Source organism: Medicago sativa, chromosome 3 (genome assembly GCF_051527215.1).
Source record: "Medicago sativa cultivar Bolivia chromosome 3, Bolivia_mono, whole genome shotgun sequence".
NCBI classification, from domain to species: domain Eukaryota; kingdom Viridiplantae; phylum Streptophyta; class Magnoliopsida; order Fabales; family Fabaceae; genus Medicago; species Medicago sativa.
The window spans coordinates 4,397,859-4,417,366 of NC_140751.1; the positions used below are offsets into that span (position 1 = coordinate 4,397,859).

Consider the following 19,508-nt stretch of genomic DNA (forward strand, 5'->3'; position numbering starts at 1 on the left):
AAATATTCTATAACATATGCATGGCACACACATCAAGCTATTTCGATACAATTCTCGGCACGTCGGAAATTAATGCTTCAGTCCTGATAACATAAAACTTTCACTGAATCCTTTTCTACTACAAGTAGCTTACTTCTCTGCGTTGTCGCTTAACGTAGCTTCCCGAACACTAGAACCTTATTCACTTTGAACATTCAAGTCCATAACTTCAATAACATAACACTAATCCTGAGAGTCCACTAATTCCGTCAACATACGTCGACTGCTCTCTATCTTGTAGCCTTACGCTTACTTTCTGGAATACAATTCCGTTCCAACTACGACCCTTACTAAAGCTTCAGGTCCTGCTAAGATATTTATGTATTCTTCACTTACGGGTATACGAAGTTTCATTAACAACTTACCGAACGTCGTCAGGATGTTCCTTCTCTTCACTATCTCACAATTCCCGGAGGATCCATACTTCTGCTACTTAGTTCACCGACCACCTTTTGGCACGATCAACTCTCACTAATGCTCATTCTGAGTTCTTACTTCTGAGTTCACACTTTCCGGTGTATCTTCATCACATACTTCGTTCCTCCAGGGTCCTATTCAGCTCTCAGGCATCTGTTCTAATCGTTGAATGTTAAATTGAGTTGATCAGGCTCAACTAACATCAACCGCTAGAACATTTACCCAGAACCCAATGGTCCCACTACATTTGTTGTAACTTAATGACCCAAGGCACGATCTGAATCGACCTGCTCTGATACCAAATGTAACACCCATACTAGACGTATCTAGAAAGTCTAGCATGTGTATTAGTTTAGTACTGGATACATTAAAATTTTACAATAATACAACTATGAATGAATATATATACAACCAAATGCGTTCGTACATAATAATACAACTCAACTTTTCTAAAGTATATTAGATGCATCCTTGAATATCCACATCGTCCTGCAGCGGTACGAAAGAACACTTGTCGCATCATCCATTCGGCTATTAGCTTGCTAATCCATCCTGTTTATCTGAAACAAATAAGGATTGGGATGAGACATAATGTCTCAGTGAGTTCCGCCTAATCCTAGGCTATAGGTGACCTCAGGGGAAACCTACAGTCACCACGTGTCTAAAATACAACCTGCCAGTTGATTATACGTGTGTGGGGACATGCTTTCTTAGACAACGGTGCTTGTTAGGGCCGTCTTAGTATTCATAACTTGTTATAGGCTTCTCTGCTATACGTGTCATGGCGGTGAAGGGGGAACTAAAACCGCATTGCCAAGAGTACACTCTAAGCATCAAGGCTCTCGTATATCTCAATCATGACACGACTCTAAACCGGACGATTAGGGGTAACCTAAGATCGTCGTCGACATATTTTTCTTTACTTGCTTCTACTTGCTTAATATGTTGTATCTACAACATATCATCTCTTATCACCTAAGTGATTCTTGCTATCTTACTACTTCTTGACGAATTACGCCAAGTCTCTACTTGTTCTTGACGATCTACGTCAAGGCTCTATGACATAACATAAACATGTATAATAGATATGCATAGTTAGCTTCATTGATTATGTTAGCGTGTGACAAACAACTTATCTGAGTTCATTTTACGGATTAGTCCCGAGTGGAGTAACCCCGGAAGCTAATCCCTTACTACCGGTGAAATGCTTAGCAAGAGCGCACCGGACTCCCTTAGTGAACGTGCGGGTCCCTTACGGCTTACCCCATTCCCCTTGGAGAACCTTTTGTACCCAACCTTGGAAGGAATACAAAAGACACGACACCTTAACTTAGTAAAATGCGGCTCCCTTGCGGCTTAACCATTCCCCTTGGGGAACCCCTTGAATCCAATTTGGATAACAAGAGACATGACACTCTTTCTTTCTTAAAAGTCTTAGTCTTATGCATGAAATTAACTTAAACATGCTAACTCTTTACCTCGGATCCCTAGACGATCCCACTAGAGGTAACTTTATGCTTGCTCAACTTACTTTGTGAATGGATATAAAATCAGTTCACGTCTTGCCATACTCGTATGACACTCTAATTTCTATACGAAGAGAATACTCTATATCACTTCGCATCTAATCAAGCATACTACTCATGCCTAGCATTCTATTCTTTACTAACTATTCTAGTTCTTGACAAGCTATGTCAAGGCTCTACTTTCATCCCATGCCTAGTTCTTTGCTACCCGAGTAATTTGGCTAATCTCTCTTGAATCACTCTTGCCATTCATGTTAAGATTGCCATGATTTTTCTTCCAATAATCGCTTGATGTTATGTGCATTGCCTAGATGTTGTTTTGGGGTTATACAGTTATAAAACGTCGAAAGAAAGACTCCGGAATGCCCCACGGACCCCAGGATGGACCAACAGGCCAAAAGCTTGTTGGCCAAACCAGAGGGTTGTGCTAATAGCGCCCCTGGAGCGTGGGTAATCTGAAGAATTTCGCTATTAGCGTAGATTTCGCTAATAGCGTAGTTCTTCGGGTTTGTGGTACCAAATTTCCAATTTTTGACCCAAAACTCAATCTAATGGTTCCTGCAATGCACCAGAACATCCAGCAACATATATATACTTTATAAAACAACTTTCATAGAAATATTAACATGTACAAAGCAAGATCAAGGCTAGCGTACTAAAACTCATATTTCTCTAATCTTAACAAAAATCATGTTTTGCTTGCAATTAGACACAAAATCCCAAAGGTGGGTTCTGTCTAAGAACTCACCTAATGATTAGCACTTGATCTTCAAGCTTCAAGCATCAACCCTAACTTCCTCTTCATTCTTGATCTTTAGCCCTTTCCTCCAAACCATGCTTTAATCTCTTCCTCCACTTGTTTCTTGCTTGATAAGCTGCCTTAATCCTTGCTTGATCATGATTTGGAAGAAGATTGGATGTCTTAGAGAGGAGAGGGAGGCGAAATTCTAGAGAGAAGGAGGAGAGAAAGGTTTTCCCAAAAACCTAGAGAGAGAAAGTGTGGGTAGAAATGAAGGAAAATGGCCCTTGTGGCCTTATATAGTCGCTCGCGACGTTTTACCACTTTGCCCTTCGCCTTAGTCGTGTTTATCTGACACTGACACTTAAGCCCATGCTTGACTGATATTACTCATTAATATCTTTCGTTGTACTTAACATTCTTCACCAAAATCTCTTTCCATGAATCTTAGTCCTCTGATACATTTAACAGATGAAATTTCCCATTAGCTGACGAGCGGGATGTTACACTTTTTTTTCCTTACAATTATACCCTCAAACAAAGTTACTATAAGAATACTAATTTGTTGGTGCCATTCAAAAAAATAAGAATTTATATTATAATTATTATATTTTTTTGAAAGATATTATATTTGTTATGTTGCTGGTATTAAAAAAGATAAGTATAGTTTGTTACAAATATCAAAGTGAAAAATATCTTTTTTTGAAGGGAAAGTGAAAAATATCTATTATCTATACATATAATTTTTGTCAAAATCAAAATAAATTTAATCAATTTTTTTTTTAAAATATTGTTCATAATTTATACTCATCGGCATAATAAGAAGACGGGATAGATGGGCACGGAGTACCCGTCTAAATGCCAGTGAAGTATAATATAAACTAATATCTTTTTTTAATCACATCAAGAATATACCATTAATATAGGAAAATATATTTGAGATTATAATTGAAATAATGAAAAACCAACAAACATGTGGCACCTCACTTTCCTTCAAAAAAAAAATAAATCTGGCACCTTACTTAAATGAGTAGGATACCACGTTTCTTATTTGATTTTAAAAAATAATTAAGAAAGCAACATGTGAATTTCTTGTATTAAAAAAACAAAACAAAAAGAAAGCGATATAATTTTTTCAAATTAAAAAACATACATGGCATCGTACTCACTTCCATGAGGTGCCACGTGTGTATTGGTTTGGTCAAAATTAAATGAATGGGTCACTTTTAAAAAGGGGGTCAAACACAAATTAAAATAACAATAAATAGTTTGAGACTTATATTTTTTACTAAATTTTCCTTGTTATTTGGTAGTTTTGTTGTACTCACCATTGCTGCAAAATGGAACATATTAAATTGGAAGAAAAGTATGCACTATTAATTAGCTATTGAAAAAGATAATTAATATTACATCACAAATGGAAAGTGTAATTTTTTAGAACATTTTTTTAAAGATAGGTGTATTATTATGGAATCGAGGGAGTGTAAAAAAAAAAACAGAGAGCAAAATACATTATCCATCCTTTTTTTTTTTGAAGGAATATATTATCCATCCTATTGTGTTTTATTTTTAAAAATTCAAGAACTACACAAGTGGTTTGTTTAATTATTTTTAAATTGAAAATAACACGCATGGTATCTTACTCACTTCCGTCAGCTGCCATATGTATGCTGATTTGGTTAAAATCAAATGAATGAGTCACTTTTGAAAAGGGGGTTAGACACAGGGGTAAAATGTTACTCTTTTTTTAGGGGTCAAAATCGTAACTTTAGTAAAGCTAGGCGATCAAAAATACATTGAAGTCTACACAATATAAATTAGTAGTGTCAAATAAACTAAATAATAATCTATATCTATACTATATATAAAGAAAATAATCCTTTTTGGACCGGATTTTTTTCCTTTACAAATTACTCTCAACTTTCAATACAAATAACACATACAACAAATAGATAAGAGTAAATTAAAATTGTTAAAAAAAGTGTAACAAAATCAATCCTTATTGTTCACGTGATATATCAGTCTTTTTTCCTTATCCTTTAAAAAAGATAATGGATGAGAGTGAATTCAAAATAAAAGTGTAACAAACAGGATATGAATATATGTTCAATTTTTTTTTTCCTTCAACCTTTAGAAAAATGTAACAAACTAGATGATTATATTTATAAGAAAATATGAGATTTTGGGCTGACTTTTTCACTATCGTAATTATACCCTTAAACAAATTTTTCTATAAAAATGATTGTTGTCAGTGTCATTAAAAAGATAAGAATTTAAATTATACATTTTTTTGTTAAAAGTGTTAAAAATATAAGAATTTAGATTTTTTTTTGTTATGTTGTTGATGTATAAACATTGTTAGTTTGATTTATTTTATATATATATATATATATATATATATATATATATATATATATATTTTTGTTGTGGTGGCTGAGGTTCGAACCCGGAACCTTGCATATATTATGCATTGTCCATACCAACTGAGCTAAGCTTATAAGGAAAATTTATTATTTATTTGAAAGCAACAACATTTATATTTATACTTTTATTCGAAATTAAAAACAAAAAGATTTCAAGAAATTTATTATTTATTTGAAAGCAACAACATTTATATTTATACTTTTATTCGAAATTAAAAACAAAAAGATTTCAAGAAAAATCGATTAGATCCTAAAAAAAAAAAAAAAAACGATTAGAAAAAGGAAGTTACATATTGACCTTCTCTGCTCTTTTAAGCGGTATTGTATAGCTTGTATATCACGATAAATTGCTTTTGTATATTAGACGGAATCACCAAATCTATTATAGTTTTCTTTGAAGATGGTGTTTGATAGCAGGGGTCATGATCAAAACGACGCCAATACCGCTTATTCGTCAACGACCGAAGAAACCCTAACACCTCCTCCATCACTTTCTTCCACTCAGCCACTTCCCGCACTCCCTTTTGATCTCATTGCAGAAATCCTGTGTAGGCTACCACTTAAGTTCCTCCTTCAATACCGATGCATATGCAAGTCATGGAATTCTCTAATCTCCCATTCCAATTTCGCCAAGAAGCACCTTCGCCTATCAACCTCGTTCAGCCTCCACTCTTTAAGGTACTCCAATCCCCTAGGCAAGTACATTCTCATGTCTTTCCCACTTGACTCCGTTTTCTCCACCATGCCCTCTAAAGTCACGGAGCTTGAGTTTCCTGAGAACAGTTTTGATGGAAAATATCCCAGTCGTACGTTACCCTCCACGTTTCATTGTTGGCTCTTGCAATGGCATCATCTATCTTGCCCACATTCGGGGTAGTTGCTTTGTTTCAGTGTGGAATCCTTCAATTAGAAAATTCAAGGAATTGCCCTCTTTTCTAATTCCAGATGTCACATGTCTTCGGCTATGACCATGTTAATGATAATTACAAGGCAGTGGTTCTTCTAAAGTATTGTGTAGGTGTACTGACCAAAACTGAAGTGAAGGTTCACATTTTTGGGTCTAATATTTGGAAAAGCATTCAAGGGTTTCCTTTTGGTGGTGTTCCCTGTAACTTATCGGGAAAATTTGTGAGTGGCACGTTAAATTGGTTGGCATCTAAACATCAGGAAAGTAAAAGGTCATATTTTATTGTTTCTTTTGATTTGAGAAAAGAGTCTTATCAAAAGATTTTGTTGCCTGATTGTGGACAGGCAGATGTGAATCTGAGTAACTTAGGTGTGTTGAGAGATTGGTTGTGCATGATTTTTGGTCATGAAGTTTGGGTTATGAAGGAATATGGAAATAAAGAGTCTTGGACTAAATTGTTCACCGTTTCTTCCATGCTATGTCCTGGTAAGTCTTATAACTTGATCAAGGCAATATATATGTTTGAGGATGAGCAGCTGTTGCTTGAATATATAGAGCACGGGAATCCATATAAGAAGTTGACTGTCTATGATCCAAGGAATGGTACTTTTAAGTATCCTAGTTTTCAAAACAAGAGTGTTCATGCCTTAGAAGTATGTGTTGAGAGCTTGATATCACCTTGGTCTTACTGCTAGGATTTATATGCAATGCTAGATCAACTGAGAATAAGATTCAGCTGCAATCTATATGTTAATTTCTATTTACTTGTTATGATTATTGGTTAGTATGCTTGCTTAATGGATCATTGTTGGTTAATGGTCAATTGAAACTTGAGGAATTGTAGTTATGTTCATTTATTTGTTAGAGGTTTTTTTTAAATGGATGGTCAATTGAACCTGAAACTTGAGAAATTGCAATTATTTTCGTTTACTTGTTTGTTAGAGGTTTTTTTCCCTTTCGTTGTTTTTGTAGGTTTGTCAGATGGTTTGTGTTCTGATTTTCTAAGTTCAGAATTACGATTAAGAAATTATGCGAAGACATTAGTATCTTTGTTCAAATGTCTAAACCGCACAAATTTCATAATCTGTAATTCAAACCATTTACAATTCATATTGAAGTGAAACAAATAAAATCTATTTATGCATGCAGGGTTCTTTATAAAGGTTAGGATTACTTAGTGAGATATCAGTAAGGTCACAATGAGTATATAAAAAGTGTCAAAAGAATCACATTCCTCCTATATTGCGTTGGAGGCTGCAGTTTTGGATATTAACTGAATCTGTTACACGCAATCGCAGCATAATCATCAATTGCAGAGGAAGAAATGTACCATTAGGTTGAATTCTGCAAGTGAGAAGTGCACTTTTGAATAGCACCTATATTAATTGGTTAATTTCAATGGTTAACTGCAGCTGAAGGTGACTGATGAAGCAATGTTACTCTCACCTATATTGGTTAGATTCAATGGTTAACCGGAAAAAATATGTTGGACTATGCACCAGGTCATTGGAAATGTAACGATAAGTTACGAAGACATCTAATTATATCTCATCAGATAAATATTTTTGCAAGTAATTAAAAATGATATTATAACAAGACACTATAGTTAAATATAATTAAACATCTGTATACAAGGTTTTAAGAATATCAATGTGTGATTATCAAACTCATAAAATACCAAGCATATTATAACTTCTTGTATCAGAGTTTCACAAAACATTTCAATTTCTATACAAGGAGTAATCTGTTTCCTACTTTTTTCTTTTCAAGACAAGGATCCAAATAACATATTTAAAGGCATATCAAACCAAACTAGTGGAGAACTAAGTACATGTAATGTAATTGTTTTGGTAAACATCATAATCCTTCATCCGCTTAAAATTTATAATGAACTATTAGAGTTAGTTGATATTTATCAACCATTAACTAATTAAAATTACACTATTTACAATTTCTTACTCACAAATATTCAGCAGCCCCGCACTTGTTCCTCGCCACTGATCATCCGAGCTGCTCCTCCACCTGGGCAGCCATTATTCGTACAAAGAACTTGCTTTCCGCCGGCTATACTTGGAGACATGGCAGCGGTGCCTTCTCCTTTTGGTTCACTAATTGGACCTCCACAGGTTACATAGCCAACACCGTCCCTTATGTTGACATTCATGACCTCCACCTCACCGTCAAGGATGTCCTTACCTGTCCCGCACCTCACACCAACATTCTTTACACCTCTCTTCCTACTGAGATTGCTAACAACATCAACAGTATCAATGTCACTTTCAACGAAGCCATAGACGACACTTTTGTTTGGTCTCACAACAAAAATGGAGTTTATACTGCTAAAAGCGGCTACGATTGGCTCCTCTCCCACCCATCCATCGGCACCACTGCCAACCCTCATCAATCTTGGACCTGGATTTGGAATTTGCACCTCCCAAAAAAATATAAATTCCTTGTTTGGCTGGCCTGTCATGATGCCACTCCTACTCTATATCTATTATCGCACAGAAACATTGCCCAATCAGCTATGTGTACCCGTTGCAACCAGCAGGATGAGTCCTTTCTTCATTGTATAATTGATTGTACTCACTGCTCCAAGATTTGGCGCCACTTTGGTTTCAATTCGGATGCTTTCTTTGCGGAAACAAGCACCTATGTTTGGTTAAAAAATGGCCTCACAGGTACTCAATCTTTTACCTTAGCAGCAGGGGTTTGGTGGGCTTGGCGTCACCGCAATTTAATGTGTCTCAACAATGAGGAGTGGTCTCTTAATCGACTTGCATTCAATATTCAGAACTCTATTGATGTTAACTGCACATCCTTCCTGCATAACTCTATTTCTCATGCCACCGGCACCGTGGTAAAATGGAATTGTGACAACCACTCTTGTTATATTCTCAATGTTGACGGGAGTTGTCTTGGCAACCCTCATCGTACCGGATTCGGCAGCCTCCTTAGGAACAATGCGGGATTATTTATCTCTGGTTTCTCCGGGAACATTGCCAACGCGTCTGACATTCTTTTGGCCGAACTCCATGCCATCTTTCAAGGTCTACGAATGGTTTCAGATATGGGAATATCCGATTTTGTGTGCTACTCTAACTCTCTCCACTCCGTTAGCCTCATCAACGGCCCTTCCATGAAGTTTTATGCCTATGCCACTCTCATTCAAGACATAAAGGACCTCGTCATTACCAGCATGGCTTCTGTTTTTCACACTCTCCGTGAGGGAAATTATTGCACAGATTTTCTTGCAAAGTTGGGAGCGGCTTCAGACTCTGTGTTGGCGATTCATGCCTCACCTTCTGATGGGATGATTCAACTAATTAAAGATGATGCTTGGGGAACTCTCTTCCCTAGGGGCTAGCTAGCCTCAGTTCTTTTTTTTTCTTTTTTCTTTTCTGTTTTCTTTGCTTTTCATTTCTTTTCCCCCTGTAACAAAAAAAAAAACCCTAGGAGTGCGGCGACAATAATAAATTAGGTAGGAGATCATTTCTTAATTTATATTTCAAATCAGTGTTTTAAATCATCGATTGCATGTTTATTCCAATGCTTTATGAATTTGATCTTGTTGTCGAGTTATAGAGTATTAAAACAAAGAAATATTCTAGGAGAAGGAAAATCAACCTTTGGGGTTCGAGATCTCGTTGGAACACAACTACACGATTGTCAATATCTTAAAACCATTGAGGAGATGATGGCCCCCTAGCACGGGTATGATATGGCTGCTTACCATCAAGAAGTTGCTTCTTAAGATTTTGCTTTTGCTTTCTCGTCAAAACGGGAGTGTATGGCGCTTCTTCTGCTGTTCTCTTATCATTGTCATGCTGAATTCTTGGATTAATATGTTTCTCCGGGACTGAAGTGCTTTCACTGACATTTATAGCCAATGAGGCAGCCACAACCGGATCAAAATCTGTCAAACGGGGTTGTATTGTTGCGGAACTGGCAGCAACAGCTGCATCTTCATGGGACACATTTCCAACCAATGAGACATTCACAACCGGTGCATAATCTGTCAAAGACGGCTGCATTGTTGTAGAACTGGCAGTAACAGCTGCATCTTCGTGGGACACATTTCCAGCCAATGAGGCATTCACAACCGGTGCAGAATCTGTCAAAGGGGGCTGCATTGTTGCGGAACTGGCAGCAACGGCTGCATCTTCGTGTGCCGTTGCCACAACTTGAGGGGACACCACAATGTTTGCTTGTGCAGCCGTGGTCTGAGTGGCCGAACTCACCCCCTGACCGGGGACATAACATTACCATCCAACTCTTCATGCACGTCAAGGTGCTCAATAGTGTAAATAGGCGGAACCGAAACAACCAGACTCTTTGGAACGACAACATTCCGAGTTTCTTGAAGAATTCTCTCCTCTTCAAAAGTTTCCACGTCATCGTGCGCTACCTCTGATGCCAATTTGAACACAGGGATGTCTGAACGAGAAAACACCTGTGGAGGAATCACGTCTGAAACGATTTGCAAAGCAAAACTAAAAGAACGTTCTGCGACATCTTTATTTGGAGTTGGTTGTGCAGCATTTTCATCAACTGTGGCACCACATATTTGAACATAGCGCAGGAAGAAGCTCCCTTTGCACCACGGGGATGAAGAGTAGCTTTGTTATTTGGCCCAGTTACTTGATTTTTCCCTCGCTCCACATCCTTAGCGGCATTCGGGTGCAACCATTTGCACGTCATAACATTATGTCCAATGACATAACAGTGATGACAGAAAAACGGACGCCGTTCATATTGGACTTCCACCTTAAAGGCGAAACCCTCCCGTTCAACGAGAATCTCATCATAAACCCTTTTTGACAAGTCAATGTCCACCAGAATTCGCACATAATGTCTGAAGGCCCTATTACGTGTCGGGGCATCGAGAGGAATTGGGGTACCCACGACACTAGCTATTTCTTTCAACGTTCTCTCACGCTAAACTGAGGCAACTCAACAAGCCTAATCCATATTGAAGCATGAGTCTGTTTCTGAGGTTAAAGTCTTTCGTCCATTTAGAGAGACGAAGGAGACCCGGATGTAGTGAAACAGTGCCAACCGCCCAAATGCGACTTAAATCATCAGGATTCTCAAACAGAAAATCATAACATCCCCTACCGAGCGAAACCATCTTCCATTGGTGAACCATCTTCCAAAACTTGCCTAATTTAGAAGCCAAATCGCGAGCTGTGTAAGGTTTATCGCATTTATTCAAGGTCAGCCGTCCTCGTAGTGCATATTGACATCATGACCAATTCTAATGGAAAGAGCATCTCCCTTAATGCATGGAACCGAATAGGGAGCCTCCTCCAATGGGGAAGAACGGTGGCCCCCTAATGCTGCTGCAAAGGATTTTGGAGGGACAGTAATTAGCTTTGGAGAGTCCGAAACAGCCAGAGAAGCAGCCGAAACAATCTGAGGAGAAGGAGGGGCCGAAGCTGCCAATTCCGCTTGCCAATCAAACATGGCAAGGTCGGAGTGGAGGAACCAAGCAAGAAGAAAAAACACGAACAAACAGATATCAAGTGGAGAAGAACCCAAAATCCACCGTGAATTAGCAACCAAAGTCAAAAGACACCTAATGGATGCTGAGTCACAAATCCATTCACGTCCATGCCAATTAACGTGAATGTATAACGTGAAGAATGGATGAACTAGCAAGCTGGAATTGGATCAATAAAATTTGGTTGAAACGGCGCTCATGTTAGGGGAAACTAGCGTGTTTTGAAAAATCTCAAATATTAATTTTGCTTAAATTTAATTTTGGGTAACCTTCTACGCTCATCAATCTTCAAAAATCAGGTAATGTGAAATCTAAACTCTTGATTTCGTTGGTTTTTTTTTAGCTTGGTTTGTCATTTTTGGGATGCAGGTTGGGCCTGAGTTAACTCACGTAGGTATATGATCAATGTGACTTATGTCATGCAGGTGCTAGCTCAACGTGACTTAAGTCACGTTGGTGCCCAATATTTGAATATTTGCGCCATTCTTTTCTTTCTTAACTTGTCGCACAAGTTATTTATATTTCTTTCTTGTTATTTTTTTTATTCAATAGACATAGTGATAGTTGAAAATGTGGTGGATGATGACGTTGAGCTGAAATCGGCCATAATTGAAGCTTCCGGCAAAGTTACGTTGATGTCAAACCAACCGTTAATGTAAAGTTTAAAGTCAAAATTCCCTTTCAAGCTCACATTGAAGAAAAACCTTATCCGGTACCTACCGATGTTACCAAGCTTCACACGACCTCTTTTTTTTAACAAAGGAAAGATGGCGAGAGCCAGATGATTTGCTTGGTTGGGTTCGTCGACAAGCGGCAACGGCGGGATTTACTATATCTATAGATAAATCTAGTTTAAAAAATCCAACATCGACGTTGCAATGTGAAAGGAGTGGTGTATACACCAAAGCTTGAAGGCACGAGTGTTGGGATTTCAAGAGGGGTTTTTCAAAATTTTATTGTTCATCTTAGTGGTACAAATCCTATTGAAATTGATCTTGATTAAATCATTAATAACAAATCAACACATGCTTAAACAATTTAAGGATTATGTGTTTAACTCTTGAAGCGCATAGCCTTTGTAGCATAAATGTTTCTGATCACGAGTAAAGCACTGTAGCAATGCCTCTACTCATTCAACACGAACATAACTTCTTCGATTACCGATTCTAGCCAATTCCAACAGAGATTCAGAGAGACTAAGATTTAGAGAAACAACATAATCAAGGAATTTGAGAATGTTCTTTCAACAACTCAACATGAAGATAATATCTCAAGCACTGTTACTTCGGAGAAGAGTTCTTCAACAACATAATCAAGGAATTTGAGAATGTTCTTTAACGAGACAAATTATGACACAAAATGATGTTGTACTCTTTTTCCTTCACTAGAATTTTTTCCCACTAAAGTTTTCTCTAGTAAGGGTTTAATGACGCATATCCTCGATGGACATCCAAGGGGGAGTGTTATGAATATTATAAGTGGATGTTGATATAACAATTGGTTATTGGGTCATACTATAGATTATTTGTCCATATTGTGTTTGCTCCCCAAGTCATTGATGCATGTTTCTCAAGTCATTAAATTTCTCTATAAATAGAGCTCATATGTAACTTAATTGAACACCACAAGAGAATAATAGAATATTTCTCTCTCTTCTATCTCTTCCTCTCCTTCTCTTTACTTGTTCTCACTTCCTTAGTTTTATAGCAAAATTAATAAAATTGATTTTAAATATGGGTGTATAAAGCATTATGGAGGTCAATAGGGGTCAGAAGTTTTTTGTACAAAAAATAAATAATCATATAATCCTACACTAGGTAAAGGGGTGAATCGTTTCTAAATCATTTCACTTTATTTTCATTCTTTATTTCTGTTATACATGCTTAACATCATAATCCTTAATGTGCTTAAAATTTAAAATGAACTATTACAGTTATTTGATATTTATCAACCGTATACTAATTTAAATTACATCATTTACAATTTCTTAAGCCAAACCCTAGGAGTGCGGCGATAGTAATAAATTAGGTAGGAGATAATTTCTTAATTTATATTTCAAATCAATGTTTTAAATCATCTATTGCATGTTTATTCCATTGGTTTATGAACTTGATCTTGTTGTCGAGTTATAGAGTATTAAAACAAAGAAATATCCCAGGAGAAGGAAAATCAACCTTTGGGGTTCGAGATCTCGTTGGATGACACAATTACACGATTGTCAATATCTTAACAACATAGCCTTAGGAACATGGAGACGGTAAGAAATTAGGTATGAGGTCCTTTCTTCATCTATATTTCAAGTTAACTTTGTAAATATCTGATTTCATGTTTTTACCATTGGTTTTTGAAATTAATTAACTATTTTGTAGAGTTCTAGAATGTGAAAGTACAGAAATATTCCAAGAGGAGGAAAATCAACCTTTCGGGTCGAAGATCTCGGTGACTCACACAATTATGTCGTTTTCAATTTCTTAACACCAAAATTGTAGGAGCACGATGACACCAAAATTGTAGGTATGAGATCAGTTCTTCATCAATATTTGAAGTAAGTGTTTCAAATGATTGATTACATGTTTTTTTTCTTCTATTGGTTTATGATCTCTAGCTATTTGTTGAGTGCTAGAATGTGAAAGTAAAGAAATATTTCAAGAGGGGAACAATCAACCTTCGGGGTCCGAGATTTTACTGCATTACAAACTAATCTTGAAAGATGTAAGTTGATTTTTCTTCTTGAAAATTGTAGTGAAAAAGAGAATTCTCTTGCAACTTACATTATGATGATTAGTTTTAAAGAACAACATAATCAAATATATTGTCTAAATTTAATATATATATATATATATATATTACCAGAGTTTTTTTTTTATTTTTGAAATCTCTTGCATGTATATTGTTATGAACCCTAATAATTGTAAATGCAAAATCGTACAATGTTAATTAATATGTATTGATGTGTAAGTTATCAATAAATTGACCTCACTATGATGACTTTCAAAAATAATTTTTGCTTTTGGTAAATTAAGATGTTGCAATTTATGTTTCTCATCGTGAATAATTTGTGAATCAAGTTATATTGGTATGAGCTAAGGGTTAAAGAGTTTGAGGTATGGGTTCAAACTTAAACAAAAGAGAAAAACTAATCTAACAAATAATTACTAACATTAGTCATTTCAAAAGAATAACAATTGTAATAATCTTTCAAATAATATCATATATACATTAATTACTAAAACTTTATATATGTAACTCTCAAAAATGTTTGAATGTTCTGATATCAACAAAACACTTATTAATAATAAGATATAGTATATATGTAAGCAATGAAGTAGTGAAATATCAATACTTATAAAAATTCCATATGTGTGTAATATGATAAGTGTTTCCTTAATATACTTTTTTTTAGTACTCTTGGTTTTGATATTTTTCAAAAAATTTCAACAATTGAGAAGATTTCAAAAAGTTTGAAATGGTGTGAAGTACTTAAATTGATTAATATACAAAATGCTATTAAGTGGATGTGCACCAAAATATGAAGAGCGAATAACACAAACTTATCATGATTCATCCAAACAAACATTAGGCTATGTTCAGTCGTCACATATAATATGACTTTCCGCTATGATGCAGCAAATATATAATGTTGGGAATAAATACTAACTATCATTGATGAGCTTGGGAGGGGCACCAACAATTTTGATAACGGTGGAAAATATATGAATTTTACCTAAGTAATGTTAAACTATTTTATAATACTGTTACTTAATAATACTAATCATATTTTTTCTAGCATATGTTCAAACATAATATATAAATAATCAAGCTTATCTATTGTAAAAAAGTTTGTTATCATCAAAATAAAATGTATTAGGTCTATTTTCTTCCTATTGTTCTTCCATTTTGATGATTGAAAATTTTAATGGATAAAATTACGCTTAGAAAAGGATTAATAATATTAATAAATCATTAAGACACTGATAATATTAGTAATCTCTTTAATGTATCAAACATTTTATTCATTCATAGATAATGTCAGATTAAACACTCACACTTGAGGCAAAAAAAAAACAACTACATATATGTTTCAGACTCTAAGATAATGGTTAGACTTGGACATCCTATGCCAACATTTCCATTACATTTTTCAAAACATTTTATTTTAGTTTGAAAATATATTCCATTTCCTACGAGTTGACTTCCTTTTAATTTTTCACAAGAAATATAGAATACCATTTATAAATTTATAAAATAGATTCAAGTGAGAGATCGGTGGGATTCAATAATTAAAATATTTTTGAATTTTAGTTCCTTTAACTTCTAATTTGTATTTATCTTTGTTTTTTTAGAAACAAAGATGATTTTGACCAATTTTTGTTGTTGTAAATGTCACAATCTAATATACATATTTAATATACATGTTAAGACTACATGAGTATAATACATATATCTTTTTTTTTTTTTTTTTGCTAAGCCAGGAGATTGGGTAGGTATCAAGGGGAAGCAACGACAACCCAACTAGGTTGGCACCTCGAAGAACCCCCATCCTATGCTGAATATCTCAAAGAAAAATTTTATTAAAAAAAGAGGAAAAAAGTAAGGAGGGGGGGGGACTAGGTCAAAACCCTTAAAAGAAAATAAAAAACAAACAGAACCAAAAAAAACACCTGACTACGGTAACCTAGAATGAGGAATCCCACTCCGGTCCAAAAAGAAATCAATATGCAGAGGCTGAGGCAACACAGAGAACCAAACCGAGCCCTTGAGTGAATGACCCATATTAGCTAACAAATCGGCGCAACAATTTCCTTCCCTGAAGATGTGTGAAGTGATAACTTGAATCCCTGCTTACAAGCATTGTGCCAAAGGTTTTGGAGCGTGATCGGTACAAATGACCGGTTTTTGAAAACCATCAAAGCACTCGTCGAATCACTCTCTAACCAAACGTTTTTCATTCCATTTTGTGCGGCATATTCATTAGTGATATTCTTGTTTTAATTATTTAAGTCATTTAATCATAGAGCTAGCAAATATCTATTACTAGCAATCTATTTTATAGACTTGAAAAAGTAACCCGTCCCTATGTCAAGTGTCAACATGAGCATTCTTTTTCTTGAGTTCTAACACAATATTAATTGGTTCTAGCTAGATAATTGGTCTTGTTGAAAATATAATAGAGGAGCTAAAATTATTAATTGGTCTATATTATATTTTAGCTAATACATGTAGATAAAATTTATATTTAAACTCTTTTATGACTTTCTCTACTATACAAATCATATTAGCTTTTTCATGACTTACAAATGATGATAAGGTCACAAAGGAGCTAAAATATGAGTTTTAGAACAATTTTTAAAACAATACAACACACCACATACACTACACATCGAACCTGCATATAGACGTAAAACCAAATATAAAAAAAATGTTACCCTTTAAGCAAATCACAGTTAACCATATATCTGACTTTATATATAATTATAATTAAAGTCAAGCATTTATAATAATATGATAATTATCATTGTTTGTATTAGTTTTCTTTTTCCCCAATATTCATATCTCTTTTATCCTTCTAGAATACACCTTTTTCTATTTTTAATTTGATATTTGAATGGTTTGTCAATTCATATATATATTTTTTATTTTAATGATAAATTTATGGATGGTTATTTGTTAGAATTTTCAAATTCTTGTTACTTTAAAATAATGATAAATTGTTATTCTTGTTACTTTAAAATAATGATAAATTGTTATGGTAGTAAATTTTAAAGAATTTGAGAATAACTATTTTTTAAACAATATTGAAGGTGACATTGTATTTTAATGGATGTTAGTTAAAAACTAATTAACACTATTATGCAAGAAAAAAAAAACACATGCAAGTATACACAGTAAAAACAACTAGTATAATAAAATTGTCCAAACAATAATTGTCAATGTAACCTTTGTATTTTAATGTTATTTAAAAATTTATTACAATAACAGATAATATGTTATATTTAAGTAACAAATCTGAAAATTTTAACAAACATCCATTCTTGAATTTCACAATAGTAGAAAATATTTTATCATTTAACAAACATTTGAAAATCAATTTAATTTAAGTAACAAATCTGAAAATTTTAACAGACATCCATACTTGGATTTCACAATAGTAGAAAATATTTTATGATTTAACAAACATTTGAAAATCAAATTAAATATAGAATATTAGTGCATTCCATAAGGATCAAGTGGATTTGTGAAATGTTGAGAAAGAAAATAAATACAATGAATACTTAGCTAATGCTTACTAAGCAAAAACTTTGTTGCTAAAGTTTATCCTTTTAGGTGTGTCAGCGAGATACTTAATTCACTTAATGGGTTGGTTTATTGTTTTTGTTTTTGGGTTAGAATTTAGTATAAATAAGACCCTTACTCCTCCAATTAGATACACAGTTTCAAAGTTAAAACTTATTACGTAATTGTGTTGGTCTTTCTTTTGTTGTGTGTTACTGCACTCAGGTATAATTACATAGTCTTTTCTCTGTTTCTTACTTTTTTTTTTTTTTACTTTAAATTTGAATATTGTAATTTAGTTTGCTTTTGCTTGTTTGTGTTCGATTGAGTTTGTAATTGATGGGTTGACTAAGTTAGTTTTTTTTTCTTGGTATTTGAATTTTGTTTTTGTTTTTCATTAGTTTTATACTCTGATTTTGCCTTTGGGAGTCAATTTAAAAAAAATAATTTTGGGGAAAATGTTGTAGTTTGGTGATACAATTTCTTTAGTTGAGAATGGTGAATACCACGCCTTGTTGTCCAAGAGGTGTCAGCTCACTAATAAGAGCTTGATGTTATAACCTCAAGGGACATGGTGAAAAAAGTTATGATCTTCTTATATTGTTAAATTTCTTTACTAGGAGAAAAGTTGTCTCTCGATGAGCATGTACAATGTATTCAACGTTGGGAAGACACATATTGTTGTGTTATTATTGTCAATTTAGGGTCATTTTTTAATTTGTTTATGTTTTTTCTTCTAATTTCTTGATGTTTAGTTGTAGTGTTTCTGCTTTTATTCTTTAGTTTTAACCTTTAGTAAGTGTAAGTTTGTTGCTATGTTATTCCTAATCATTTTTTAAAATTTTTTCTACACATTTTTTTTTTTGTTTATGAATAATGAGTTAAGATTCGACATTTTAATGAAAATTAAATAAGTCATGAGATGTTTATTTTGAAGCCTTTTTTGAGAGCATATGAAAAGTTGTAGAGATAATTTTGTTTTGTTGGAAAGTTGGTGCCATCAAAGGCCGCTACAATATACTTTATGATTATGAGTTTATTACTTGGACTTTTTGTGTAGAATTGAATAGCATAAATGTCCACATTCGGCATATTGACAAATTTTCTAGTACATGCAACAATATAATGTAGAAGTAACCTTTAAAATATGTTTTAATGTTATACTCCCTCCGTCCCAAATAATATGTCATTCTAGCTAAATATGTTTGTCCCAAATTATGTCGTTTTACAATATTAAATGAAACATTAATACTTATTTTTCGTTTATGCCTTTATTATTTATTACTCAATCTTTTTCCAACTCTTTCATTTATCTTTCTCATACCATTAACGAAGAATATTTTTGTAAAATGACTCATTTTTTCTTTTCTTGATACAACATTAAATAATTTATGTGAAATTTCCAAGGTGACTTATAATTTGGGTAGGAGGGAGTATTCATTTATCTTTTAGTTGTATTATTGCAATGTTTTGCTTGTGCAATTGTTTCTAGTTATTTGTTTTGCTCTACAAGGAATGCTCTTGTTGATATATATTTATCTTTATTATTATGTCAACATTATATTATCATGATGAGCACATGATCCTTTATACCAGTTCAACATTCTCAAATGTTTTAAACATCTCAGGACTGCAAAACATTCTTGTTGCTTAAGATCTATAGTTATATTTAACTGTTGCA

General features: G+C 34.1%; 1 protein-coding gene and 1 pseudogene across 1 annotated transcript; both read left to right on the forward strand.

The window, feature by feature from the left end:
- The first annotated feature begins 5,544 nt into the window (after positions 1-5,544).
- LOC146935058 (F-box/kelch-repeat protein At3g23880-like) lies at positions 5,545-6,746 on the forward strand (annotated as a pseudogene).
- Positions 6,747-8,578: 1,832 nt separating this feature from the next.
- LOC146935059 (uncharacterized) lies at positions 8,579-9,418 on the forward strand. Its single transcript, XM_085757765.1, has one exon. It carries the CDS (start codon positions 8,579-8,581, stop codon positions 9,416-9,418), a length of 840 nt encoding a protein of 279 aa, XP_085613891.1.
- The last annotated feature ends 10,090 nt before the right edge of the window (positions 9,419-19,508 follow it).

Excerpts from the sequence above, each read along its gene's own strand:
- LOC146935059 (XM_085757765.1), top strand. The coding sequence starts at position 8,579 with ATGTGTACCCGTTGCAACCAGCAGGATGAGTCCTTTCTTCATTGTATA.